Source organism: Wasmannia auropunctata, unplaced genomic scaffold (assembly GCF_000956235.1).
Source record: "Wasmannia auropunctata unplaced genomic scaffold, wasmannia.A_1.0 LD335985.1, whole genome shotgun sequence".
Taxonomy (NCBI): Eukaryota; Metazoa; Arthropoda; class Insecta; order Hymenoptera; family Formicidae; genus Wasmannia; species Wasmannia auropunctata.
The window spans coordinates 50,484-76,737 of NW_012026905.1; the positions used below are offsets into that span (position 1 = coordinate 50,484).

A 26,254-nucleotide genomic window follows, 5' to 3' on the forward strand; every position below is an offset into this window, starting at 1 on the left:
TCACACGAAGTCTGTTCTTTTTAGCAGAACCTCTTGCTCGGTTCATCTTTCCTCTTTTTCTCTCGAATGTGGAGAGAAAGAGAGGTGAGATGAATCGTGCAGATAACGAACAGACCTCAGTCACGACCATCTTGATATCGGCCGCAAACGCCGCTGCCTTCCAAATACGGAGGTATCAACAGATGTAAACAAGAGGGATTAGAGAGAAAGTCGTAAACGACGCGAATTCAAAGTGCTTCGCCCTTTAATCACTTTTTTTTTAAACACACAGCTCAACAATCAGTTTCGAGAAGAGGGAAAAAATCGAGATCCGTGCTGCTCGATGAACCAATGCTTTTACTTACCTAAAAATGTATTGTTTCGATATTCACTAAGTCCTCTCAATTAGAGCAAATGGTAAGTGCTCTTGTCATTATCAGCGATTTCCGCGCGCTCGTTCGTCGCAATCTTATCGTCGGCTTTCAAAAACAAAGTGATAACACTGGTAACACATGTCATGGTGATAAGTCTGTATACCACATCGTGTACCACATCCATAGATGGACAGATTGTCACCCACCTGCAGCCTCGACCAATATAGCTTTTACGTCAACAAGTCTTGCGTTTGTTGCATTTATTATCGTAGGTCTCATACCATCGTGTACGTCGAAAGATTCTCAAGTAAATCCATACATCCATACAACTAAAATTGTGGCAGCTGTTACTTCTTTCTTATCTGCTAGAATTTACTCTTGCCGATGCGTAGCTGGGGACCAGAGAAATCTCAGTTATCTCGTGACACGATAGAGATTTTAGAAGCCATTCTTAAAATTTTTAAATAAAAACGACGGCGTTGCAATAAATTCATTTCTTTTTTTTTCACAGCTGCTGCAACTTAGCTCTTTGCCTTAAAATCTTTATTATGACATTGATTTAAATCGTGTATACAGCATTACTTATATTAATTATTGACTAGCAAGCTCTCTTTATATTTGTCGTTAAATTAATAAAAAAATTTTTACAGACTGAGTCCACGGTGAACCTGGATCTGTTCACTGCTGCTAAACAACTAGCAGACAGCGAGATCGAATTGATAAAGGTAATTGAGAATTCCAGCAAGTGCCAAAGAACTCCTACAAACATGTTCACAAATGCGAAGAAAACGAAGAAACCTGGGAAATCGAAAAATGTAAATATTATCTTTATTACTGTTAGTTGCAACAATTTAGCTGTTGTCGACATTTGTAAGTGTGTAAAAGTTTCGAAAAGTATCAATCTGAGTATTCGAATTATAATAATGACAGATTGCAATGTAATGTCCTTTTTTCAAACATATATTTACAAGATGTCTCAAAATCCATGTAATCTAATAGTATTCTAATGATCCTGATGATGCTACAGGCTCGTCCATCGGCTGCGCTATTGGCCGCTAAGCAAGAGGCAGCGAAACGGCAGCTGCTGTCGGACAAGAAATCCAACAGCAGCTTCATACCGGATATATATCAGAGAGCGATCGAAGCGTATAAAGTGGTGCGAAAGGAGACCGGTCTTGTATTCGATCGTGGCATGGCCGAGCACGAGTGTATCTGGGATCCGAATTATCCCGAGTGCCCGGCCAGGTTCACACGAGTTTTGGAGAGATGCGAGGAGCTGGGTCTGGTACAGAGGTGTAAGCTCATCGAGCCGAGACGCGCCACGGAGAGCGAGCTCCTAAGTAAGCACAGTCAGAAACAGATTGATGTTCTGAAGGCGACGGACGGCTCTACGGATGCGGAGAACTTGGAGTTTCTGTCGTCCAAGTACGATTGCGTCTACGTTCATCCGGTATGTGCGGAGATAATTTCATGATTTTTCTAGTGGAAAAGTAATTAAAAAAAGATGATAAAACATAGTCAAGCTTATATCTTTTGAATATTATTGAGGTAAACGTATCAGTGACTGAATCTGTATCTATATCTGAACATGTACATGTTCAGTGACTGGTACGTTTACCTTAATATAACTTTTAATTACATTAAAAAATTATTGACAAATTTTAAGATTTATTTGTTTTATTTTTACAGTCGACGTATAGATTGTCTTTATTAGCCGTGGGCTCAACAATCAATTTAGTAGAAAGTGTCTGTAAAGGCGAGATACAAAATGGCATGGCTATTATCAGGTAAATCCTAATATATGAAGATCTATAAAATATTACAAATTTTGACGTTTAATTTGATTAACTGTATTTTTAGTGTGATCTATTTTTCTTTATTTTAAAAATAAATTCCAAGTTAATTTATTATTAATGGTATAGTGCATTTTTTGTTATGTTTTGAATTGAAAAATATTTTTATATATCATGTTATACATTGTTAGAGAATTTTTGATAATTTAATAACATAATAATTAATGTTTAACGATCAATTAATAAATAATGACTTATTCTTTCAGGCCACCTGGTCATCATGCAATGAAATCGGAATATTGCGGTTACTGCTTTTTCAACAATGTAGCTCTGGCAGCAGAAAGAGCTTTGAGTTCAGGCTTAGCGAACAGGATTTTAATTGTGGATTGGGATGTTCATCATGGACAAGCAACGCAACAAATGTTTTACAATGATCCACGGTACACTTCCTTTTTTTTAATTGCCTTGTTTTCCAAGGCAGCGCGTGTTCCATCAGAATTAATTAACAATTGTTTTTAAATTTTATCTTACAGCGTAGTTTACTTTTCGATACATCGTTATGAACACGGCGAATTCTGGCCAAATTTGAAGGAATCTGATTTTCATTATATTGGCGAGGATCTCGGAGAGGGTTACAACTTTAACGTACCTTTAAATAAAACCGGCATGACCAATGCTGATTACATCGCGATCTTCCAGCAAGTTTTATTGCCAATGGCTTACGAAGTATGTGATATATATCTTTATTTTACTAGTATATAATAAAATGGTTAATTTATTAATTTAATCTTTTAATGGAAGTATTAACATTGTAGTTTCAACCGGATTTGATAATAATATCAGCGGGTTACGATGCGGCTCTGGGTTGTCCAGAGGTAAATTTGCACATATTTATTACTATCCTTTTTCTTATTTCTTCTCCAGTTTTGCCCAGACCTCGTTCTTGTTTCCGCCGGTTTTGATGCCGCATTGGGCGACGAGAAGGTTATAATAATATTATTTATTACATTATATCGTGCACGCTACTCATGTAATTGTATTTGTTTTCTATTAATGTTTGAATTTGTATAAATATTTATTTTTGTTTGAGATACAAATTAGAGAAATTGTATATTTTGCAAAGGTATATTTTTTACATGTTTTATCTATAGATATTTATATTTTAATTAACTTATAAAAGAATAAAAGAAAGCATAGAGATAGAAGAAATATAAGGCAATAAAAAATATTGTATCATGACACATAGTATCTACATTACTATCTTGTAATGTATTAATATTAGTTAGCAAATGATATTTTTGCTAGCAAATATTTAATACAGAAATCCGCTTGAATTAATAATTAATAATCTGTTAATGTAAATATCTACAGGGTGAAATGCTGATAACTCCGGCATGTTATTCACATTTATTATCATCATTATTAAGTCTGGCAAATGGAAAAGTTGCTGTAGTTTTAGAGGTAAAGAAAAATATGTTCTTAAATATGTATGTTTATATGTTTAAATATTTAATGTAATATGAAACATTTCATTAAAAAATTAAACATTGTCTGATATATAGGGTGGTTATTATCTGAAATCATTAGCGGAAAGTGCAGCCTTGACTTTGAGAACTTTATTAGGCGATCCGTGTCCAGTTTTACAAACACTTGACTTACCATCGTTAAGGTAAGCAATTGTATATTTATTGTTCTTGTTGTCGACATTAAGAATAGTATCGTCTTTTTTACCTTTTTATCTTACGAAAAAATCCTTTTATTGTTCCAGTATACGTGATACTATCCTGAATGTAATCTACGCACATAAACCATACTGGAAGTGTTATCAGTACCAAGATACATACAGCATCCATACTACAACACACAATAAAGAGGAGCTTGCTAATCGGCATATAGTTACGGTTACATACAAGTAAGACAACAGACGTCTAATTTATATATGTCCCTCAAATATAATAATAAATTAGTATGTAATCATATTAATGTTCTTAATATGATCATATTAATGTTCTGTGATTATATATTAATTTATTATAATTTAAATATCCTATCTGTCTGTTTCAGAGGCAGTGAAATTAGACTAGACAAGTATGATACTCGAAATTGCTATCCTGTACAAAGCAAAGAAACATTAGAGGGCGTGGAAAAGAAATTAAACGAATTGATTCAATGTAAGTATTAAAAAATTGTTATTGCAGAAAATTACATAGGAATGTATGTTTTATTTGCTGCTTGTTGCATGTGACACCTAGTGCAAGTTTTATGCGCCAAGTTTCTTAATATTCTGACATTTTGTTTTATTATGAAATTCTATCATATTTTATGAATTTTTGCCGAAGATAAAAGTTATTTTTATATGTAATATATAAATCTTATTGAAAACAAAGAAAATATTGTTTAAGATAATTTCAAATGGATTACTTAATGATTTTTAATAATAATAAGTATATTAAAAGTAAATTTCAAAATTATTTATTTTTAAAAAAATTATTAAAACTTTATTATTTGTTATTACAAATTTAATTTATTGTTTTTGCAGTAACAAACTTACGTAAAGCACCTCATAAAGTATGTATCGTCTACGATGAAAAGATGCAGAAGCATTGCAACATTTCTGACAATTCTCATCCAGAGAAACCAAATCGCATCTCCAGTATTTATAAGAATCACGAAGAACACGACTTGTTACAACGATGCCATTTATTACAAGTATGACGATACATATGTTTGACTTAATAAAAATTTAATTTTATGTAGTACGATCTAGATCATTTAAGTTATAAAATCTGTTTTCTTTTAAAAAATTCTTAATTTAATAGATAATTCAAACTACCACATAAATATGAATGAAAATTATGAAAATCTCGTAGAGGAAACACGCGAGATGTAATTTATGATTCTTTTTTGTGTCACAAAGGGAAGGAGTGCAACGACAGAGGAATTAACCTTGGTCCATTCGAAAGACTACATCGACGACATCAAAAGGACGTCGACCTTGAAGCTCAAGGAATTGCAAAAGCAAGCCTCGGATTACAATTCCGTTTACCTTCATCCTGAAACGTGGTCGAGCGCCTGCATGTCCACCGGCTCTCTTCTGCAAGTAGTGGACGCGGTATTGAATGGGGAGTGCCAGTCCGGCGTGGCCATCGTAAGACCGCCTGGGCATCACGCTGAAAAAGACATCGCGTGTGGCTTTTGTATATTTAATAACATTGCCGTGGCTGCAATGTACGCTGTACAGTTTCACCACGTAAAGAGGTATGGTACACTTAATAATATGACTTTAAATAGAAATAAATTAGATTAGAAAAATACAATAAATTTGTTGCAGAGTACTGATAGTAGACTGGGACGTGCACCATGGAAATGGGACACAATCTATTTTCGAGGAAGATCCGAGAATACTTTACATCTCCGTTCATCGTTACGACAATGGAAGCTTCTTCCCCAATTCCAAGCTCGCTAATTACACGAGCACTGGCTTAAACGCAGGCGAGGGATTCAACGTGAACATACCATGGAACAAGGTAAACAATACATACATTTATTTTAAAATGTATATATAGTTTACAAGCGATTGTCTGACAATGGTATATATATAAAAGTTTATTGTTTGATGCAAAATTGTGTATTGACTGTATTACGTTTATTACATCCGCAGAAAGGAATGGGAGATGCTGAATATATAGCGGCTTTCCAACAAGTAGTGATGCCCATTGCTTATCAATTTAATCCAGAACTAGTTCTGGTTTCGGCTGGATTTGATGCTTGCATTGGTGATACACTTGGAGGTAAATCTATTTTTGCATCAAAATCAATTACTGCATATTTATTTAAATATTTAAAAGGAAAAAACTTAAACGTGAAAAATTTATTTTATAAAATGAAGAGATCAAAAATTTTGTGTTAATGCAATTTACTTACATGTACGATCGTGGTCAGAAAGGTCGCGGCACTTTTATTTTGATGGGTTTCAAAACGCATTGGTGATACTAATATTTTGCAAATGTGAACCACGATTGGTGTACTATCTTTAATCTAGATACAATACACCAATCGTGGTTCGCATTTGCAAAATATTAATGCGTTCGAAACCCATTAAAAAAAAAGGTTGTCGCAACCTATTTTGCTCACGACCGTGCACTTTTGCAATTTATTTTGTATAAAATGTAAAAAGCAGCATATACAAATCTAAAATACATGTATAAAAATATACATACTATATTAATATTAAACATTTTTTTATATATTAAAAATCAAATTCATAATTCGTCCTTTTTTATTTTTGTCAGGTTGTCTCGTAAGCCCAGAACTCTATGGCCATTTAACCCATTGGCTCTCATCCCTGGCCAATGGTCGTATAATTCTAAGTCTCGAAGGAGGTTATAACATCAACTCCATATCCCACGCGATGACCACGTGTACCAAGGCCCTCCTGGGCGATCCTTTACCGATGCTGGATCCTAGTCTCATTCCTTGCACCAGCGCGATAAATTCTATCAATAACGTACTGAAGACTCACAAGAAGTTCTGGCCCAATCTGCAATACGGAATATCCTTACCGAAAGAGAAAGTACTTCCCAAATTTAAAAAGCTTTCCAGTAAAGATCCTAAGAAAGTCGACGAGCAAGGAAGAAACGCGGATAAACCGAAACAAACGGAATCGAAGATCGCCCTAGAGGGAATCGAGAGCGAGAAGCTGGAGCTGAACCTGGCGATCGACAAGAACTGCTTGAGTCTAGTGACGGACGAGGAGATTTCGAAGCTGGCGTGCGAGGTGGAGAACATTAAAATAAAAAATTTTGAGTTGCACGCGATGAAAAGCGAAGCGGTCGAGTCGCGAGGGAGTTCCGAGTTGAGCCAGAGCGAAGCGAAAAATCCGGACGGTACATATCTCGAATTCACTTTAATTAATTTTAATAGAAATAATTATTGTGACTGATAAAAATGATGTTTGATCGGCAGTTTCGCAAAGTATACAAAAATGCGTGAACGAGACGAACCAATCGAGAGGCAGCCAGCAAGGCAATTCTGACATACACGAGGATCGCGACGACGAGGGTGCGGCATCTTCGCGACGTGAGACGCAGTCAACGACTCTCTCGGAGTACCTCTCCGACAATCTTCAGGTGAAAAACTCTTATTATCATTATTATTATTATTATATGCGGATATACATGAATAAAAACAAATGAGTATAATAAAAACAATTGACGTGCCTTTTGCTCTGCAGGCCCTGACGGCGGGAGAGATGTTCGCAGTCGTGCCCCTGCGAGACTGTCCGCATCTGTTCACGTCAGTCAACGAGGTTCCCTCGGGCGGAATCGACGTAACTGCGCCATGCGCCGAATGTGACAGCACCGCGGAGAATTGGATCTGCTTGCAGTGTTACTCTGTGCACTGCGCCCGCAGTATTAATCAGCACGCGATGCAGCACGCGGAGGAGCACGAGCATCCCATGACGCTCAGCTTCAGCGATATTTCCGTCTGGTGCTACAGTTGCGAAGCCTACGTCGATCATCCTGTGAGTACATCTTGATACGTTAAAAATATTCTTAAATAAGATGATTAAGATTTATGCATAATAAACTAAATAGTACTTTTAAATTAGAATTTATCTTTGTTTTTTTTAATAATCTTTACATTGTTCCGTTCTTAGCTATTATACGCGGCAAGGAACGCGGCTTATCAAAGCAAGTTTAATGAAGAGCTTCCCTGGACTTATAGCGATTATAGTGGTCTTTAAACACATCTTGATGAAAGAAATATATTTTAAATAATTCAATAGAAGATATATGTTTTTTGGAAATAATTTTTTTAAATTTGTTGCGCGACTAGATAAAAATTTGAGAAAAAAACCGGCTAACAAATGAAAATATTAATAAAAAAATAAATAATAATATTAATACCATGAAACAATATTTATTGCAATGTAATAAATAAATATATATAAATAGATAGATAGATAGATAGCTATTAATTATAATATTCTTTTTGCTTTTACAATTTCAGATAAATTAAATTACAAACTTGAGAATATTCAAATTAATTTTGATAATTTTGACATAGAATACTTAGTTTTTAGAAACATGTGTATTGTATGAGGATACATAATGTTTATTTATAAATTAAAAAATGAATTTCCATTAAAAAGAAAAGATACGAGGGATAATATCGGGACTGCTGGAAATAATCAAACTATAAAAATGTTAATAAATGTACTGAAATAATTTACTATTAATGCCTCAGTCTAGAAATTGTTAGTTGTACTAAAGTTACCTCATTGACACGATTATAGAGTTACACATAATGTACCGAGAAGCTGAAAAGAATTCAACGCTCAGTAAATAAAAAAAGATTTTTGTCTCTTTCTGTAAATAAAGAAAAATCTTTGTCTCTTTCGCAAATAATTGAACTATTCAAGTGATTCACAAAATATGCATTATTCCTTTACTGAAAATTTTCCGATATGCTATGTACATTATATTTTTCTATATACATATATAGATATATTTCGCCTCACGAGAGAATGATCTCTAGAGAATGGTCTAATAAAGGTCTACTAATTGTAAGATCATTCACACGACAGAATATATTTAGAATAATAATAATAATAAAGCTAAGCATCATCAATAAATTAATATTGAGAAAAAATTAAATTTTATTAATGTATACTTTATTTGATTTTTTAATCTTAAAAAATACTTATTCTGATTTTAACGTTAATTGTCAAAAGAAGAAAGGGAGAGTGGCTAGAAGAGAGAGAGAAAGACAATGGAAGAAATGAAAGTTTTATATCTTATTTACGTGCCTTCAATTTTATTTTTCAATTAGATACCTCATTACATAATAATAGATTTTTCTGTAAGAGATCGTCTTAATCACAGATTCAGAGATGCTTAAAGATCTATCTTGTTAAACTTATTTTCTCTTGGTACGCATAAAGCTTAGGTTCTCAAGCAAAAGAGAAATAAACCCAATTTTCAATTAATTATTAGTTAACGTTTTATCTTCATTTAATATATTACTTCTTAGTATAACATTCTGTTAATTATATCTTGTAAGATATAATTAATCGTATAATTTATATATTTTATACAGAAATGTATGACAAGGGAAGGGAGGGGGGAGATCATTCCCATTGTCTTTCACTTATTCCTGGTCTATTCTCATACTTCGCAGATTGCCTTTACTTAGGAAAATTCTTTCCTCTGTGTATAATACTGTTCTCTGTGGACTTGCGGTGAAACGCTGCTTACGTTCTGAATTCTTTGTTTCAATAAGATGTGTATTTGTATACAGTTTATCTCTTGTCAAAGAAGCTAATGTACTAATTAATAATTAAAAGTAAAAATGTGAAATTTTGTATTCATACCAGTCGTTAATTAATTTAAACTGTAAATCTCCGTGCCATTATTTTTAAAATCAGTGCACTCAATCCTGAGATCTCGGAAATCTTTAACGCGAAAAAACTTACTTTTGTATTAGAAATTGCAAACTTACACCATCACTTCGCAGCTCCAGAACGATGACTGTAACGACAATAACGTTTCTTAAATCATCAATTTCAGTCTTGGCGTTGCAATATTTTCGCTCGTAGAACACTTAAAGGAAAAAGTAAAAGCACTTTTAGAGAAGACGCGCACAGAAATCACTTGTACAATTGAAGAGAAGCAATTGACAAACATGACAGTAGACATTTTAATCTTTTTGGAGTAGCAAATTTTTTTCAGCGGAAATGACATCATCGACAGGCAGATTTCAGATTCCTTTTTGATACAAGAATAATCGTTTCTTTGCTACTTGCTACAAGACACGTAAAAAAAAAATTATACTGTAAAGTTGCAAAAGGTTTCTCTCTCGAGAAATATCGTACATAATTTATAATTTTGCACAGTCAAGCTAAATGTTGCACTGTTTTTTTTTTTGTTCTCTGAACAAGTTTATCATTTTTAACTCTTTTTCGCGTTGATCAGTTCTTTTGATTAGTTATTTCATATTTAATATAAATATATATATTATAAATAATTATTACATATATATGTATGTACAATAAAAGTATGTGTGTGTAAATACACACCCAATTTTTTTAAATTTATTTATTTATTGCACCTATTTCATCTCGATTCAGGCACTAAGTATTCGATCTTTAGCAACAGTAACCTAAACTGTTCGACGTACCCATAAACGTCCTTTGCAGTCTCAACGATAGCGTTAAAAATGCTGTCGCTTCGCAAACTTAATAAATGTGCCAATCCATCGAGTGAACGCAACGACGGCAATTTCTCCACGGAGATGTGAGGATAGAAAGTCTTGACCACGTGAAACCTGAACAAGTGTGAATTATTGCTCGACAATTCCGCGAACTCGTTTATCGCGGAGGCCGGTAACGCGTAGTACAATCTGTAGGGGATCCTGTCGGCGGCGAAGCTCTCCTCGCAGTCCCTGACCCTCCGGGCGATGCTGTCGAACACCCGCGGCAGCGGCTCGGAGCCGCGCTCGTACAGGTGAAAGTCCCGCGTCAGTTTGTACTTGTGATTACTGCTGCTGCGGTAGACCCTGCGGGTGTTACGCAGCTGCAGCAACGCCGTGGGCAGCGAGTAGCTGTACGAGGTGTACAGGTGCACGTGGGCGAGATGCGGCTTCGCCTCGAGCTCCGTCGTGATGTGGGACGCGAGCGGCAAAACGCCGCCCTGGTGCGCGAAAGCGTAGAAGAGGGCCAGCAGCAGATTGCCGACGTACCAGAGCGTCAATTTCCCGGACCTACGCCACGTCGTCGGCTTGACGGCGCCGCAGGACTCGCCGTTTCTGCCGTCGCATCTCCGGACGATGTCCAGACTGGGCACCTGGCTCAACTCGGGCGCGTAAAGGAACACCAGCGGGAACAGCACCGGGATTATGAAACGGGCCTCCTGGTGAGGAAAGAGGGACAGCAGGGCGACCGGAACGACGAACGTGAACGTCATCAGGCCTACGATGCTCTGCAGGCGCGGTAGATGCAACCATTGTGCCCTCAGCCCGCTGAAAATGAATATATTGTTAATCGTCGGTTGACCGTTTGCTTTTTCACATCCGATATACGACTCACCTGTGTATCATTTTCGCGCACGTGAGCAGTCCAATGATCCCCAGGACGTTGAACAGCAGCGGAACGTTCACCAGGAAATGCAGGAAACGAGGATGCAGCCCGTGCAACTCCAAATTCTTCGTGTTCACGTTGTACTTGAGAAAATTAACCGGCGTCACCACAAAACTGTCGATCCCGACCTCCAGTCGGCCGATCTCCGCCATCGTTAAATATCCGAAGTAGAAACTGTCGGCTAGAATGAAAAGCAGCGCGGCCGGCAGTCCGCAGAGGACAAAGACGAGCATCCGGATGTGGAAGTCCTTGAAGCCGATGCTCTTCGAGTTCAGTCCCCTTTGCAGCCAGAAGAAGATGGGAATGAAGGCGAACGCGATGAAGGTCGGCCTGTTGAATATCCCTATCACCGTTATCGTCGCCAGCACGAAGCAGTCGTTCAGTGAATGCGACGGCAGCAACGCCCTGAGCTTGTAGTACTTGACACGCTCTACGACGGACGTCGCTTCGTAGTACTTCTTGGAGAGGTAATCGCTCTGCAACACCACCTGGCACGAAACGATACAATAATTGAACGGTGAGATCACTTAATTAATTATACGGATGAGAAATTTATTCAAAACATGAATTAAAACCCTCAAATCTTAACAAATTTCTTTCTGCGATTCTCATCGGTTGTCTTTAGTCGCTTAATTTTCGAAGGAATTACTTGAGGCTTTACCTTCTCAATAACTGAACGTCGAGATCACTTTATTAATTATATGGATTTTATTTAAAAAGAAATTTATTCAAAACGTGAATTAAAATTCTCAAATCTTAACAAATTTCTTTCTACGATTCTCGGTTGTCTTTAGTCGCTTATTTTTTGAAGGAATTACTTGAGGCTTTACCTTCTCAATAACTGAACGTTGAGATCATTTATTAATTATATGGATTTTATTTGAAAAGAAATTTATTCAAAACGTGAATTAAAATCCTCAAATCTTAACAAGTTTCCTTCTGCGAATTTCGATTGTCTTTCGCTTAATTTTCGAAGGAGTCACTCGAGGCTTACCTTCTCCGAACGCGCCATGCACCGGGAAACGAAATACAACAGTGCGGCGGTCAGCACCAGTTCAACAGAGTTGGACAGGGTACGGGTGGCGTAGGTGAGCATGACGTAGGAGCTGGCGTACGTGACGAGCCTGACTCGGTAATTCTGCCCGTACATGTAGCAGATCTTGTACAGAAAGTAATCCGACAGGAAGGAGAGTGCGCACATGAAGAGCCGGGGGAAGAGCACGAAGAAGTACGGCCTCCTCAGCGATAACCCGAGGAAGTGATACGTGTACGGGGACAGTCCCTTGAGAATCGCGTACGGCAGACCGACGACGACTTGAGGAATAAATGCGGAACGTATGGGAAAGGTGGCATTGAACTCCCACGGCTTGTAGACGTCAATGTCAAAGTGGTCTCCTGTGCGGGAGAGCAGAGCAGATACTTAAATATGTTGAATGTAAAGCAAACGCGCGCCGAGGCTGCACGATGGAATGAAGAGATGCGGCGTACCAGAGATAACTTCAATAGACTGAAAGAACTCGTCGGGATGAATGTAGCCTGTCTGCGAGACGAAGGTGAGGACTATTCTCAACGCGGCTAGAATCCAATAGAGACCGAGCCCACGCCGCACAGGTGCCGCAGTTTGATAGTCATCGATGGACCTGCGATACTCGTTTTTGGGCTGAACAAAAGAATTTTATGCGTGTGGATGTGAATACATGAAAATAGATTTAAATAAGAATTAAAATCCAGAAATTTTATCTTTCACATGTGCAAAGTTAAAGTTTTGTTTCTTTGAATGCAAAAATGTTTCGATCGAAATCGAAATTTTTTAAAGTGAGATATTGACCATTATTTTGCAATTAGTTTTTTTCGTCACCTTTCAGATTTATCGTTCAATTTTATTAAATTATCAAATACATCCCTTGAGATGAAAATTATATAAATATTGAAATATAAAGAATTGTATACCTTCAATGACATGTTTTTCTGCAAGGATTAGTTCATCACAACTTAACCTCAATGACAGTTCTCCGACATTTATTCAAAGAAGAGAGATTATAGAGCCATAAATTATCGACTCTCTTCACCTCCGTTTGTGATCAAGATACTCAGAGAATCGCATTATAATTGCGGTACTCGTTATCTGACACATTGCTCGAGGATACTATTTATACTTTTATCTCTCACTGGCCAATTCAGCGCAGCTGTAAAGAACAAACCTAACCTAATCTCAGGTCTGTTTGCAGTTTGCACTCAATATATATATATATATTAGGGTCTTCAAAGCGGGTGTCGGTAACTTCCCGGCGTTGCCAACTTCATCCCTGCAGTCGGTGTGGCAGTTCGAGCTGGAGTGTTCAGAACGCCGCCGCGAGAGGGAGTGAGAAAGCGCGACAGGGGGAGGGAGAGCGCGCGCGCGCGAGAGAGAGAGAGAGAAAGAGAGAATGCACTGTGCAGCGCGATGCAGCCGCGAGAGAGAACGAGTTTATTGATTCGGCCGCGCATGTCATGCACACGACGAACAACAATGGACGCCGTGTGACTCGTGAAACGTTCCGTCCGCGAAAGATTGTTTACCGTCGCCTCGTCGTCGTCGAGGTTCCTTTGAACACGTCGCCGTTGAACTCGACGCCGCGCTGCGAAGTCGGGAACGTGCCGTGCGCCGTGGCTGTGATCGCGTCGGACAATCCCTCCCCCCCTACCCCCCGAGCGTGCTAAAACGGTCTGTGAAGTGTGTCAGTGAAGGGACAAAGGGTGTCACGTAAGTGTGCGCCGAGCCCTCGGGAGGACTCGTCAGAAAAAAAAGCGAAAAAAAAGTATCGCGAGGACTTCGTGAAAATTAAGAGAGAGAGAGAGAGAGAGAGAGAAGGAGAGCACTGTAATCTCGTATTTAGTGGCCTAAATCGTGGCTTTGCGCGATGAACTTTTTTAGATAACTAAAGAGATTTAAAGAGCAAAAATAAAAAACCGTACAAAAAAAAATGAGGAAATAAATAAACAAGGTCTCCCGACGGACTCTCTGACGTGTTTGACGCGGACGGAAACATAAAAGCGGTTGTTTACGCTGTCTAAGATCTGTCCGAGTATAAGAGTAACCTCCGCCTGCGGAAGGAGGAGTAATGGAGCATGGAGGATAAATAACTAGGACTTCGGAAAAAAAAAAAAAAAGTTTCCCCGTGCTTTCAGAGACACTCCGGTAGTCGCGGCCGTTCCTCCCCGTGCCGAGCTCGCTATGTGTTGTTGTCACCTCATAATCTCAAGGACTACTGCCCGTTAAAAAAGCCCGTTAATTTACGTATATACATTCCGCCCGAGAATCCTCCTCGGGTGTCGAGCGCTCCTCCCCGGTCTCCCTCCCCCGAGTCGGCGGGACCCCAAGTTTTGCCGAGGTTGTGTCCCTGTCAATTTGTGTTAGGCTCGCCACCACGAGAAAAAGGCCCGGGGTGCCGCGCGATGGCGCGCGTCTGATACGCGCCGCTTTAAGAGAGAGAGAGAGAGTACCCGGGACAGTGTGGACTTTCCGCTCGATTCCGCGGAATCCCCGAACTCTTAGCCTCGCTGTACGCTATATAAGTCCCTCGCTACCTCGCATTATTGTCGTAAGATGTACGAGAAAACGTTACGATACGTCGTTCCTCTTGCCAGAGTGCAGTGTGCCCCCCGCGCAGCCCAGCGGCCTAGTAATAAGCCTACCTCCCGTCTCTGCGTTGCAGGACGCCCGTTCCGCAGGGCCCGACCCGACGGCGACAGCGGCGTCGACGACGACGACGACGACGGGGGATAGTCCGGTCGGTTGGCAGCCATGGGCAGCAACACGGACGGCGACAACCTGAATCTCAGCTGCGGCGAGAACGACAACGGCGACGAGCTGAGGATCGCCGCGGACGAGACGTACGACACCCGCAGCGAGGTGTCCTCCAGCAGCTCCAACTCCGACTCCAGCCACCCCACCATCAGCTCGGTCTCCAGCAAGTCCTCGCGCGGCGACAACAAGCGCAGCAGGCGGAACAACAGGAGCAAGCGCGGCCGGTCCAGGGACTCCAAGTCGTCGAGCCCCGAGCCGAAGCGGGCCAGGTCCAAGGAGAGCAAGGGCACTACCAAGAACTACGACTACACCACCAAGTTGAATTATTTGTTTAGAGACGCAAGGTTCGATGGGGACAATTAGTAGCTACTTGTATCATTTGTATCGATAACAAAATTACATTTTGATGAATCGTATTTGAATGCTGTTTTTGAGGAGCATTAATTTATTTCTACATTGAACGTGCCAAACGTCAGAATTCAGTTTGTTACTATGAATTGTGACTATACTATATTAATGTACGAAATAATATGCCTTATATATGTAACTTGAAATTTTATATCGAATCAAATGTGATAATTGTAGAGTTATGTGACATCATGTGTTTTTATAGCGAGCATGTTTTATGTTATTTGGAGAAAATTACGTTTTTCAAAATTACATATTGTTAATGGATCATCTAAATGCAGAATAAGTTTTTCTAAGTATTATTATAAACTATTATTAAATATTTCTTTTTCCACAGATTTTTCATCATCAAGTCTAATAATGCGGAGAACGTGACACTGTCCAAAGCCAAGGGAGTATGGAGCACGCTGCCGCAAAACGAAGCAAATCTGAATCAAGCCTATAAGGAATCGCGAAACGTGTTGCTGGTATTTTCTGTAAAGGAGTCGGGAAAGTTCGCTGGCTTTGCGAGACTTAGCACCGAATCGAGAAGAGACGCCGGTCCAGTTTCTTGGGTACGCAAATAAAATATAACCATATGCTAAACAGTTATACAATTATCAGTTTCATGATTAAATTGATTTTTTAATAACATTTGAATTCTTATTAATTATGTAGATCGTAAAAAAAAAGGGAAAATAATGTTATGGGAATATATTTCAGGTTTTGCCTCCTGGATTGTCGGCAAAGGCTTTAGGCGGTGTATTTAAAGTCGACTGGATCTGCAGGAAGGAATTGCCCTTCACGGCCACGTTGCACTTGTACAATCCTTGGAATGACGGAAAGCAAGTCAAGATCGGTCGGGACGGCCAGGAAATCGAGCCCAGAGTCGCTGAAGAATTGTGCCGATTATTTCCAGAAGACGAAGGTATTAAAAATATACGAAAACATTAATAAGTAAATGTTAATGAAATGTATTAAATATTTAAATTTTATTTTATGTGTTTAATTATATATATATATATATATATACGTATTTGTATTAAATTGTGCTGCATATAAATATTTGTGTGTGCAGGAATCGAAATGACGCCTATCTTGCGGAAATCTAAGGAAGCAGGGAAACACGTTGTGAAGTCGTCGCGTTATCGCGACAAAAGACCCATAGGCAGCTCTAGATTTTTACGAAGAGGCGGACGAGGGCGCAAACTATTCTTAACTTCGAGATCACGTTTAGCCTCGCTGGCCAGGGGATCTCAAGATATTACGGGAAATCATAGGAGTTCCAGGGATCATTCTTATCGGTACACGCCGTGGTTCAATCGAGGCGATTCACCTTACACAAAGTACGACTATTTAACATATCAGTTATTTAAAATTATAAAATGGACATATTATAATAGCTTTTGAAATTTAATGCTGCAATATAAGTGTTCATGGCATATATTTCACGCCGTAAAATTATATTATATCATTGAAATTATCTTTCAAAGGAAGATATAAATTCTCGATTTACAAAAAGACGCTATCATATACGATGATGATAATTAATTTCTTCTAGGGGTTACGGAACTGGATTGGGTGTCGCCGCGGTTGCAGAGGCTTACGTCGCAGATTATATGCGTACTATGCAACATCAGTTGCCCCCGTTACCGCCTTACGGTCCGCACCCGTACGATTCTCTGCCACCACCTCCTCCACCTCCAAGGTGAGTAATAAATATTGATATTGAACTGAACAAAGTTCTCCTATCACGGGCGTAAGATTAAATGGGGGTTTTCATCTTTTTTTTTTCATTTTTTTTTTCAGATATTACGATGGTCTACCATTACCTCCAGATTACAATGCGACCGCATCGGCACTAGATAAGCGTAGCTACGAGAGGAGCGTCGACGAGTTCCTATGGAGGACGGCTAGTCGTCACAGTCGGCACAGCGATCATCGTTCCTCTCGCGATCATCACAGATATAGAGATCGCAGATAAGGATCTCGACTTTAGTGTTCTTGAAAATCCGTCGGTTCCCAAATCGGTCGTTGATTAGAACTGGAGACGGAATTACTGATAAAAGGAATGACGAGGAATTGAGTCGTAACATATCATGTTTATTTCGATTTATAGAATGTTTCTACAGAAATGTAACGTAAAGTGTATATACATATGTATATATAATATGTATATACATATGTTATATACATTATATATAATAATATACACGTTTAATATCAATTATGGTTGCAGATATATTTATTAAAAATCTAATTTAATATATATAATTAATGTAATATTAGAAATATAGATTTAAATTTGTATATAAATTAACTACAAAAATTTAATTTAATTGAAATGTTAAAATATAATTTCTCAAGATTCGTGAACTCTGGGAATCGACGGATTTTGGCCGTATAATCATATTACATTACCATAAAGGCAATGTCTAATCGATGACGTTTAATTGTCATTAATTATCAAACCGCGTTACTGTAGCGCGATTCCAAATGCATTCTCGCTGTTGTAAAGTAATGTAGGTTAATTAAGTTTTGTATCATTGAGTATACTAAAATTTGCAATTCCTTTACTGACTGTCCAACATATTTCGCGATCACGTAAACGAAATGCAATAATATTGAAATATCTCGCCAATCAAAAAAAAAAAAGAAATATACATGATAAAGAGACATTTGTCCTTTTATTATTTTTTTTTCTCGAACACTACATTTTATACGCCGTTTTATATTGATACGAAATAATTCTTTCGCAATGGGCAGACTGAATTAATTTGGGATCGATCCAGTTGTCAATTTAACTTCAGTAGAACTAGATTGCTTTCAATCCAGCGATTCCATGTGTTTTTATATACAATCTCTACCTAACGAAGTTCCATATTGTGATCTCTGTTGTTTGAATCAGCTGTAACCTTAACAGAAAAATGTTCTTCTCTTGTTCCACTCTTTCACTGCTCGTGTTTTCCATGGCATATGTCCACATTACAGCAAAATGAAAAATAGAACGCGCCACATTTTCTTTCCGCGCCATTAGAATAAGAGTTAGGGATTGGAACAAGAGAAAACTTAGAGAAGCGTCCTAATGACTACACAAAACGGAGAGTTGAGTGTATGTATTTGTATGAAATAACAGTTCGAAGATACATAACACATGAAAATCACAAGTATCACATTGTGTCACCTTATTGCTAATCTTTTCGTTAAATATAATTAATTCGAGAGAAACGTCTAACGTCTGACAAACGAAATCAGGAAATCGACAGGCGATAAGAGATATCGCTCACACGTACCACCCACGGATATTCCCAAGCGGATGCCTCGTCCTGATGGGAGACAGAAGTGCGGAAAGATTCCAACTTGCTGCAGTGACTTTGACGTGTCAAGGATTATTTTTAAACTCTCGTAAATTTCGATTATTATAAGTTTTCAAGTAGCGTTTTAAATAATAAATCTTATTTTTAAAGTGTTTCATTTTCAAAGTATTTTCAAGTGGTGCTTTAAAAATAATAATAGATTTTAATGAAAACAGTTTATGATTATTGTAAAATTGTAAATTATGACTTCCTCTCTTCCAGGGGAAGTCGAGAGTCATTTTGCGTGCGCGTCGCGTGGTTGAAGATCGCGGCGTTTAATCATGTCCATTAGAACGCAATTTTTCAAGTACAGTTTGTGCATGGTGTTGTTTTTCCTTATTTGCATTATTTTAATTGAAACGAGAAAAAGCTGCATCGTAAAAGAAACGACAGGCGTGACAATTAAATGCAAATCGAAACTGAAAACGCCTCACTTCCCGGCTTCGGATAGGACGATTAAAAAGAATGTCGAGTCGGAGATAAACATGTTGCGGATAGACGAGTTGAAGGGTGGAACCATCGACCTGCAGGTACATATTCCTCTGAAAATTCGAATAAATATTTAGATACGAGAAAACACAAAATTGAAAATATACGAGGTAACTTGGGATGAATAGAAAATATCTGATAAAGTAAAAAAAAAAAAAAAAAAAGATCTCCCCGACGGGGAATCGAACCCCGGTCTCCCGCGTGACAGGCGGGGATACTAACCACTATACTATCGAGGAATATGTATAGTGGTTAGTCAAAATTTAGTACTAACATTAAATGAATTTAAAATACAATTTTGATCACTCTGCACATAATAAAAATTTTCAATTATTTCAAATATTATCGAAATTAAAAAATTCTTGAAACTTCTTGATTAATTAAGTCTTAAAAAAATAAATTATATATATAGAGAGAGATTTTTTATAATTTTATATTTAATTAATCTATTCTATTTTTTACTATCAATTTAATTTTACACACAGACGAGAAAACAATTTTATTTTTAAGAATTTTAATTATACAGGAGAGCGCGACTATACTCCAACAAGTGTCGAGCGTTTGCGCGAAGTACAAACTGAAAACTCCTCTTGTCAAAAGGCATTTTCTATACAATGCCGAACATAAGTCGCTATACTGCTGGATCCGCAAGATCGCGTCTACCAGTTTCACCAAATTGTTTTCCGACATGAGCAACCGTCAAGTCGACCACGATCTTTACAAGTAGTTAAAATATTAATCATTATTAAACACATTTAAATATTTTCTATATTTGTATTTATGTAATCTTGCTTAATTATTAATATACATATACACAGTGTGGCTACAGTTTCCGAATTGCAGGAACGTGCCACAAGTGTGTCAAATGTTAGATGTACATGTAGAAAATAAGCAATAAAAATTTCTTTATAGTGAATTGTTTTTTTTATGAAATTAATCCGGAAATTTTGTAGCCACACTGTATGTATACATATAACATAATAAATTACTAAAAATCAATATAAAATAAATTAATAACATAATAAAACTTATTAAATAATTTGTATCAATTATTATATGGATTTAGAAGAATTTACTTTTTTTAAGACTCAAACCTTTCTAATTTTTTATATTAAATTAATTTAGTTAATTATATGTTAAGATTTTTATTTTAACTATTTATATACATCTTTCATTTATTCTTTTAAATAAAAATAAACCAATGATGTACAATTTTAATTATAACGAGATTACTAATGATTTGAGAACTTGCAGAGAAGTGGACTTCCTATCGCCGGAAAGTTTGAAAGATCTGCAGCGTTTCGCTAACAACAATACCGTCTTCAAACTGCTCGTCGTCAGGCATCCATTTCATCGGCTGGTCTCGTCGTACAGGTAATTTAATCTTGTTATGAAAAATACTTCGAAGCCAACACATCGAATCGACAACTTCGCTGAGGACAAAAATACAGATTCTGTCATTCCGTCATAATTTATATTATTCTAACATCCAGATTATTAACACCGATGAAAATAAATATTAATATAAAACTACTTGTATAGAGATCGCATCGAGGACAACAGTAAGTACACCGCGCAGTCCTGGCTCTACGCTCGTCAGATTCTTCATCTCTCGAGGCCGGAACTGTTTCGTGCCAACGCATCGAGCGGCAACATTCTACAAAGAATATTCCTGGCGGACAGAAGGTACGGCGAGATGCTCATATCTCTAATTCTCTCACGCAGCTAATTCATACAGCACAGAACACAGATTCCCATCTGCGTTTCTCTGCAGGCTGAAGGTGGTACCCAGCTTCCGAGAGTTCCTGGAGTGGTTGCTGAGACAGCCGCCGGGACACGATGACGTCCACTGGGACCAGTATCACACCCACTGCGCGGTCTGCAACGTCAGATACAACTTCATCCTGAAACTGGACGAGTACACTTTCGGGCAGGTCAATTACATCCTGACGAAGCTGAAGTTAAACAAGGACAAGATCTACCTGCCCAGGCTGCAGCGCACTCGTGCCGGGATCACCGACTTCGACGTGACGTGCAAGTACTTTAGCGATCTGACCACCGACATGGTACTGCGACTGTACAAACGGTACAAAATCGACTTTGAGATGTACAACTATAAGCTAGAAAAGTATTTGCACTGTGCTAGGGGCAAAAAATTGACCTGACCCGACCAGACAACAAAATGAAATAAAGCAAAAATAATGTTTAACTGAAAAAGTGATAAAAAAATCGTTTTAATAACTGAATTTTTTAAAGACTTGATACCTTCTTGTAAACTGGATATAGAAGATACATTTGGACTGACTTTTGAACGAACCTTCATACCTTTATAAGGCCCGGTTCCACAAATGTAAGATTAACTTTAATCTCGGTTTAACTTACTGTTTATCTCTTTCTAATTTTTAGATTAGAAAAAGATAACACGAATTGAACTTCGGTTAAATCGAGTTAACGGCGAATTGTGAATCCGGGCCTAAATGAAGGAAATATAAATGAAAATATAAATTTTTTTAGAGATTATATCTAAAAAAATTGTTAATTGTATAATTATTGAAAATGTATATACCTACAATTTTGTAATTAAATAAAAATTTAGATTACAGCGACGTGATGAGAATTAATCAATAAAACCATCGTGTAAGAAAAAAAAACCTTCTATTTTTCTTTTCTAATGATTAAGCTAACGACAGTAATGATACTAATGACAATATGATGATACGTTATAGCATATATTCATCATTATACAAAATTAAATTAACTGTTGTGGAAAACACATATGTCACTAATAGAAAAAATAAAGAAACTTCACTCTGCCGCATATAAATCACACAATGTTAAAAATAACTTCTAAACTAATCTTCGCACAAATGTTCTCTTATTTCTTACAGTTTTACTTTACTTGTCTCTTCTGTTCTCGTTCTCTTAAAAATCTTTCTGTTTTTTTCTGTTTTCATTTCGATTTAAACTTCAAATATATTAGAGTCCTTTCGTTTCAAACCGCATTTCCCTTCGTTTTGACTCTCATCTCGACCGGAGTTAATCGTTATCATCATCACACACTATCAAGCAATCATCAGTGTCGTCGGAAAGCTTTCGTTTTCTCGATGACGTTGATTTGTTCAGTTCGGATGAATTATCGTGGAACACGCTGTCATTATTTATAATGCAAATGTCGTCGCTATCATCGCCATTATCAACTTCCACCTTGCGTTTCTTAGCTGCCACCTCCGCGTCGGTGTCATTTTTGCGCTTCTTAATCACATCGGACGTCACGTTCTGCAGAAAAAAAAAATATATAAAAAATAATTTTTTTGTAACAAATAGATGGCAAAGTAATTGAATGAGAAATATTTCCCCAAGTGCCCTGACCTGTCCGTTAGAGCTGGAAGACTTCTCCGTTTTCTCTTCCTCCTCTTTCTCCTTCGGCTGAAGCGCGTTCTTATCTGAGTGTATCACAAATTGCGGGCTGTCGTCCTTCGGGCCCGGTTTCTCCCGATAAACCACAAAGACGGTCAGCGAATAATTCTGCTGGAAGTCGTCGACCTTGAGAATCGCGCCGTCCTTGATCCCCAGCTCCTCCAGCTTCTTGTCATTGTTGCCCTCCGTTTCGCCCTCCTCGCTGCTGATGACGACGGCGCCGGTTCCGTCGATCATGACGTCGGGGGCGATCATGTTGAGTCTGTTCTTGAGCACCAGCTCCTCCAGCTCTTTGATAGTCATGCTGGACGTGTCGACAGCCAGCACGGCCTGCGGGGTGGGCGCGCAAACGTAGCACTGCGGATTGGGCGGATTCACCGCCTTTTCCGGAACCAGCAGTTGATTGCGGTGATTCATCTTCAGACGCAGGTAGACGGATCTGCAGGCTCGGAGATTGTTCTCGAGGACCCGGAAGGCATGAAGGACCACCATGCCCGCGACGATAGCATTGGTGGTGGCGATCGCTGGGATTATGTTGCCGGCCATTGCTAAGGAAGAAGAATAAATTAGAGTCGAAGATTTCACCCGTAGTAGTTACAATCTGAAAGCGATTCGAATAAATTCTATGTATTTAAATGTATTGTATAAATGTAAATAAAACTTGTAATGTAAGTGTCGGTCCACAATGAGAAAATTTTAAGTTGTAAGCAGTAAGAAATAGACCAATCGAATATGAGGAGAATAATCAATTGTAATTGATCAATATGTTACGGCGTGTTAAAATCCTCATTGTGGAGACACTAACAAGTGTATTAAAACTTCGAAAAGAAATAAATGCTGAGCGACATGTGGCTCCGCGTGAGAACGGTCGACTCATATTCAGTGATTCCCGGATTCGATTACCGAATCTTATTCCATATACATCTTGATTTTATAAAGTTGGATTATTGGAAGATTGTGAGAGAATTATAATGCGAATAATTTCCGGGAATCCACATTTCAAGAACAAAATAAGAAATAAATGGAACTGTTGCTAACATTTGATGTCAAATCTGCTTTTCTGAGGAATTCCAAAGATGTGCGCGCGAATGTTGGCGCACGCGGCAACGAAATCCATAGCGTGCTGATCGTCCTTATCCCACACCAAATGGTTGCCCGGTGACTTTTCCTGAGAAGACTTCAACGTCTGGCTCAGACTCTTCATCGATTCCGCAAAAATCGAACCGCACTTGGAAATGCTCCAGCGTTGCTGGTCCTTCAGCCCGGGCTGACTAATCTCCTTGCTGCATCCGGCCACTTCAAGAAAACAATACAGATTATTTTCATTAAGAAAATTAGGAAGATAATGTTTATGGAACGGCTGTCAAACCTCCGTCTGGCAGTTCCCGCCAATTCAGGGGCGTCGGTGATCGGCGCTTTTTCCACAAGTTGTCCATGCTCAGCAGATACTTGATGTCGTCATGAAAGAGCTTTGTGAACAGTTTTTCCGGGTCGTAGTCGCACGACTGGGCCCAAATTCGTGTGGAAATTCTGTCGATGTTGCCTTTATCATTGGATTCCGCTTGCAAAGCCCCTTCTCCTGCAGTATCTACGATATCGAAACATTGATATCCATTATTATATTTTGTTGTCAACGATAATTGTGCTAGTGACAATAATTTTTTGATAAAGTAAAAATATATTTAAAAAAATAAAAAATTTAAGACATAACATTAAAGATATTTTTTTATAAAATGACTAAAACTGATAAGATGGAAAATTATTACGTAAAATAAAATACTAATTAGCTATCATTATAATTATAAATTATATCAAATATCACAGTATAAGTTGTATTACCAGCCGCTTCAGGATCTGCAGTATCCGGAGAAACATCCTGATCAGGATCTTCTTCCCCAAACAATTGACTGTAATAATTATCACACCATAAAATAAATCAACTGACAATTGTTCATAAAATTAATTTTTGTAACATAAGTAAAAATTAAATTTAGGTAAATCTGATCAGTAGAAGACGATATAAAATATCTTGTTTCGAGATTTTTTTGTAATAATTACTTGAAGAGATGTTTAGCCCATACGATGCAGTGGATGGGTTCGCTGGGTGTGTTGCGGATGGTACAGCCAGGATAGGTCTTTTGCGCAACTTTAGGTGTACACTCGTAGCACTGACTCAGACCTTTCTTGATGAGTTCGACCTGGCCTTCGTAACCCGCGGTGCCGGATTCGATTAGTGGCACGTCTGCTGCCAGGCACATACGATTCACATGGTTTCTGGCTGCTCTGTTGTCAAGAGCATTTAAAACCACTGTGAACCTCTTGAAGAAAGACAAGCCAAATTCCGATCTGCAAATGCACAAGGTTTTAGAATCGTCAGTGCAATATTCTAACAGATGAGATGTCGGCAAACGGAACAAGTCAAAATAAACTTACGATGTAATACTGTCATGATAATGTATCACTTTGACATCTGGATTAAATGTCAATGCCGTTTCACATGCTATGCTGGCTTTTGACTTTCCCACGTGTTTCTTTTGAAATAGGAATTGCCTGTTCAAGTTACTGACGTCAATTGTATCCAAATCAATCTGAAATACAATGAAATGCCCAATTGAGAATAATCTAGATATAATATTAATAATAAAAAAAATATCACAAACCAAAACACAGAAGACAAAATGGTCAATAAAGAAAATTCAAATTGACAAAATTAAATGCAGCAACATTCAATATATCATTAAAAAAAAATTATTAAAAATAATTCACTAAAATAAACCAATATAAAAGATAATTAAATAGCAAAACAGCATAGATCAGCAAGTATCGACAATTGAAAATTATATACAATGAAGCAAATAAAAAAAACAATATAAATGAAAACTGAAACAAGTAATTCATTATTTAAAATAATGAAGTTAATATTGTAATTGATAATATAAAAGTCAAAGAAAAGAAGGTAGATGTTTATTTAGATCGTTACGATAGGTAGTACGTCGAGAAGTACGCCGAGCGCGCGGTCAGTGCATAATTGCGTTATTCTTCCTTGTTTTACCTTCTATCCGGTTTTACGTGATTCTAATGAACGATAAAGATTAAGAGTGACGCAACAACGCTGTGAAAACCGCTCGGCGTACTTCCCGAACGGGTTCCCCGAGCCCGCCAGCTTCACAAGCGTAAATCCATGCATAAGTCGCTCAAAAGTGAGGTTACGTTAACTACTATTGGAATTACTGCAGTATACTCACGATCTCGATATCGGCGAACCCGGACATCACCAGGTTCTTGAGAATCTCACAGCCAATACCGCCGGCGCCGACGATGAGGACTTTGCTGTGTAAAACTGCATCGCGCAATTCCTCGCGGAAAACACCATCCATCGTCGTCGCCATCTTGCCAGCTACATAAATCGCTTCACCCACGCTTGCTTCGCAGCGGCGGCCGGTAGTCGGTACGGGCCGGTATCGTGGCGGAAGCCAGAGAGAGATGGCCGCGATTTAGCTGCGATGGACAATTGGTTTCAGCGCCTCTGGAAA

At 38.1% G+C, this 26,254-nt stretch overlaps 5 protein-coding genes and 1 non-coding gene across 11 annotated transcripts; 3 read left to right on the forward strand and 3 right to left on the reverse strand.

The window, feature by feature from the left end:
* The first annotated feature begins 106 nt into the window (after positions 1–106).
* LOC105454369 (histone deacetylase 6) lies at positions 107–7,962 on the forward strand. 4 transcript variants are annotated; one of them, XM_011696941.1, is made up of 20 exons: positions 107–396; positions 540–640; positions 1,004–1,168; positions 1,381–1,803; positions 2,043–2,140; positions 2,413–2,586; positions 2,680–2,872; positions 2,962–3,021; positions 3,518–3,607; positions 3,709–3,815; positions 3,915–4,058; positions 4,211–4,317; positions 4,686–4,855; positions 5,064–5,404; positions 5,478–5,673; positions 5,808–5,937; positions 6,439–7,032; positions 7,112–7,275; positions 7,380–7,670; positions 7,806–7,962. In XM_011696941.1, exons 3-20 carry the CDS (start codon positions 1,121–1,123, stop codon positions 7,890–7,892), a joined length of 3,417 nt encoding a protein of 1,138 aa, XP_011695243.1. In that variant the 5' UTR covers positions 107–396; positions 540–640; positions 1,004–1,120; the 3' UTR covers positions 7,893–7,962. The 4 variants fall into 4 exon arrangements, with proteins under 4 accessions (XP_011695243.1, XP_011695241.1, XP_011695240.1 ...); XM_011696939.1 differs by lacking the exon at positions 540–640 and having other exon boundaries at positions 107–172; positions 272–396; XM_011696938.1 differs by lacking the exon at positions 540–640.
* A 2,224-nt stretch (positions 7,963–10,186) lies between these two features.
* LOC105454371 (GPI mannosyltransferase 4) lies at positions 10,187–13,491 on the reverse strand. Its single transcript, XM_011696942.1, has 5 exons — positions 13,236–13,491; positions 12,774–12,945; positions 12,280–12,680; positions 11,235–11,773; positions 10,187–11,167 (listed from the first exon to the last, which is right to left on the reverse strand). Exons 1-5 carry the CDS (start codon positions 13,245–13,247, stop codon positions 10,264–10,266), a joined length of 2,028 nt encoding a protein of 675 aa, XP_011695244.1. The 5' UTR covers positions 13,248–13,491; the 3' UTR covers positions 10,187–10,263.
* A 212-nt stretch (positions 13,492–13,703) lies between these two features.
* Positions 13,704–17,647, forward strand: LOC105454372 (YTH domain-containing protein 1). Of its 2 annotated transcripts, none has more exons than XM_011696944.1 (7): positions 13,704–14,885; positions 14,981–15,416; positions 15,818–16,034; positions 16,183–16,387; positions 16,538–16,805; positions 17,021–17,167; positions 17,269–17,647. In XM_011696944.1, exons 2-7 carry the CDS (start codon positions 15,070–15,072, stop codon positions 17,441–17,443), a joined length of 1,359 nt encoding a protein of 452 aa, XP_011695246.1. In that variant the 5' UTR covers positions 13,704–14,885; positions 14,981–15,069; the 3' UTR covers positions 17,444–17,647. The 2 variants fall into 2 exon arrangements, with proteins under 2 accessions (XP_011695246.1, XP_011695247.1); XM_011696945.1 differs by having other exon boundaries at positions 13,704–14,028.
* Positions 17,648–17,751: 104 nt separating this feature from the next.
* LOC105454373 (carbohydrate sulfotransferase 11-like) lies at positions 17,752–21,852 on the forward strand. 2 transcript variants are annotated; one of them, XM_011696947.1, is made up of 6 exons: positions 18,824–18,864; positions 19,038–19,345; positions 19,831–20,027; positions 20,559–20,678; positions 20,847–20,990; positions 21,079–21,852. In XM_011696947.1, the coding sequence occupies exons 2-6, from the start codon at positions 19,097–19,099 to the stop codon at positions 21,467–21,469; spliced, it is 1,101 nt and encodes a 366-aa protein (XP_011695249.1). In that variant the 5' UTR covers positions 18,824–18,864; positions 19,038–19,096; the 3' UTR covers positions 21,470–21,852. The 2 variants fall into 2 exon arrangements, with proteins under 2 accessions (XP_011695248.1, XP_011695249.1); XM_011696946.1 differs by having other exon boundaries at positions 17,752–19,345.
* Trnad-guc lies at positions 19,472–19,543 on the reverse strand. The gene has a single exon. It is a non-coding gene; the product is annotated as a tRNA-Asp (tRNA).
* Positions 21,853–21,942: 90 nt separating the features above from the next.
* On the reverse strand, positions 21,943–26,213 carry LOC105454374 (SUMO-activating enzyme subunit 2). Its single transcript, XM_011696949.1, has 8 exons — positions 25,967–26,213; positions 25,155–25,309; positions 24,780–25,067; positions 24,561–24,628; positions 24,091–24,309; positions 23,760–24,017; positions 22,674–23,269; positions 21,943–22,580 (listed from the first exon to the last, which is right to left on the reverse strand). Exons 1-8 carry the CDS (start codon positions 26,108–26,110, stop codon positions 22,341–22,343), a joined length of 1,968 nt encoding a protein of 655 aa, XP_011695251.1. The 5' UTR covers positions 26,111–26,213; the 3' UTR covers positions 21,943–22,340.
* Positions 26,214–26,254: the final 41 nt, after the last annotated feature.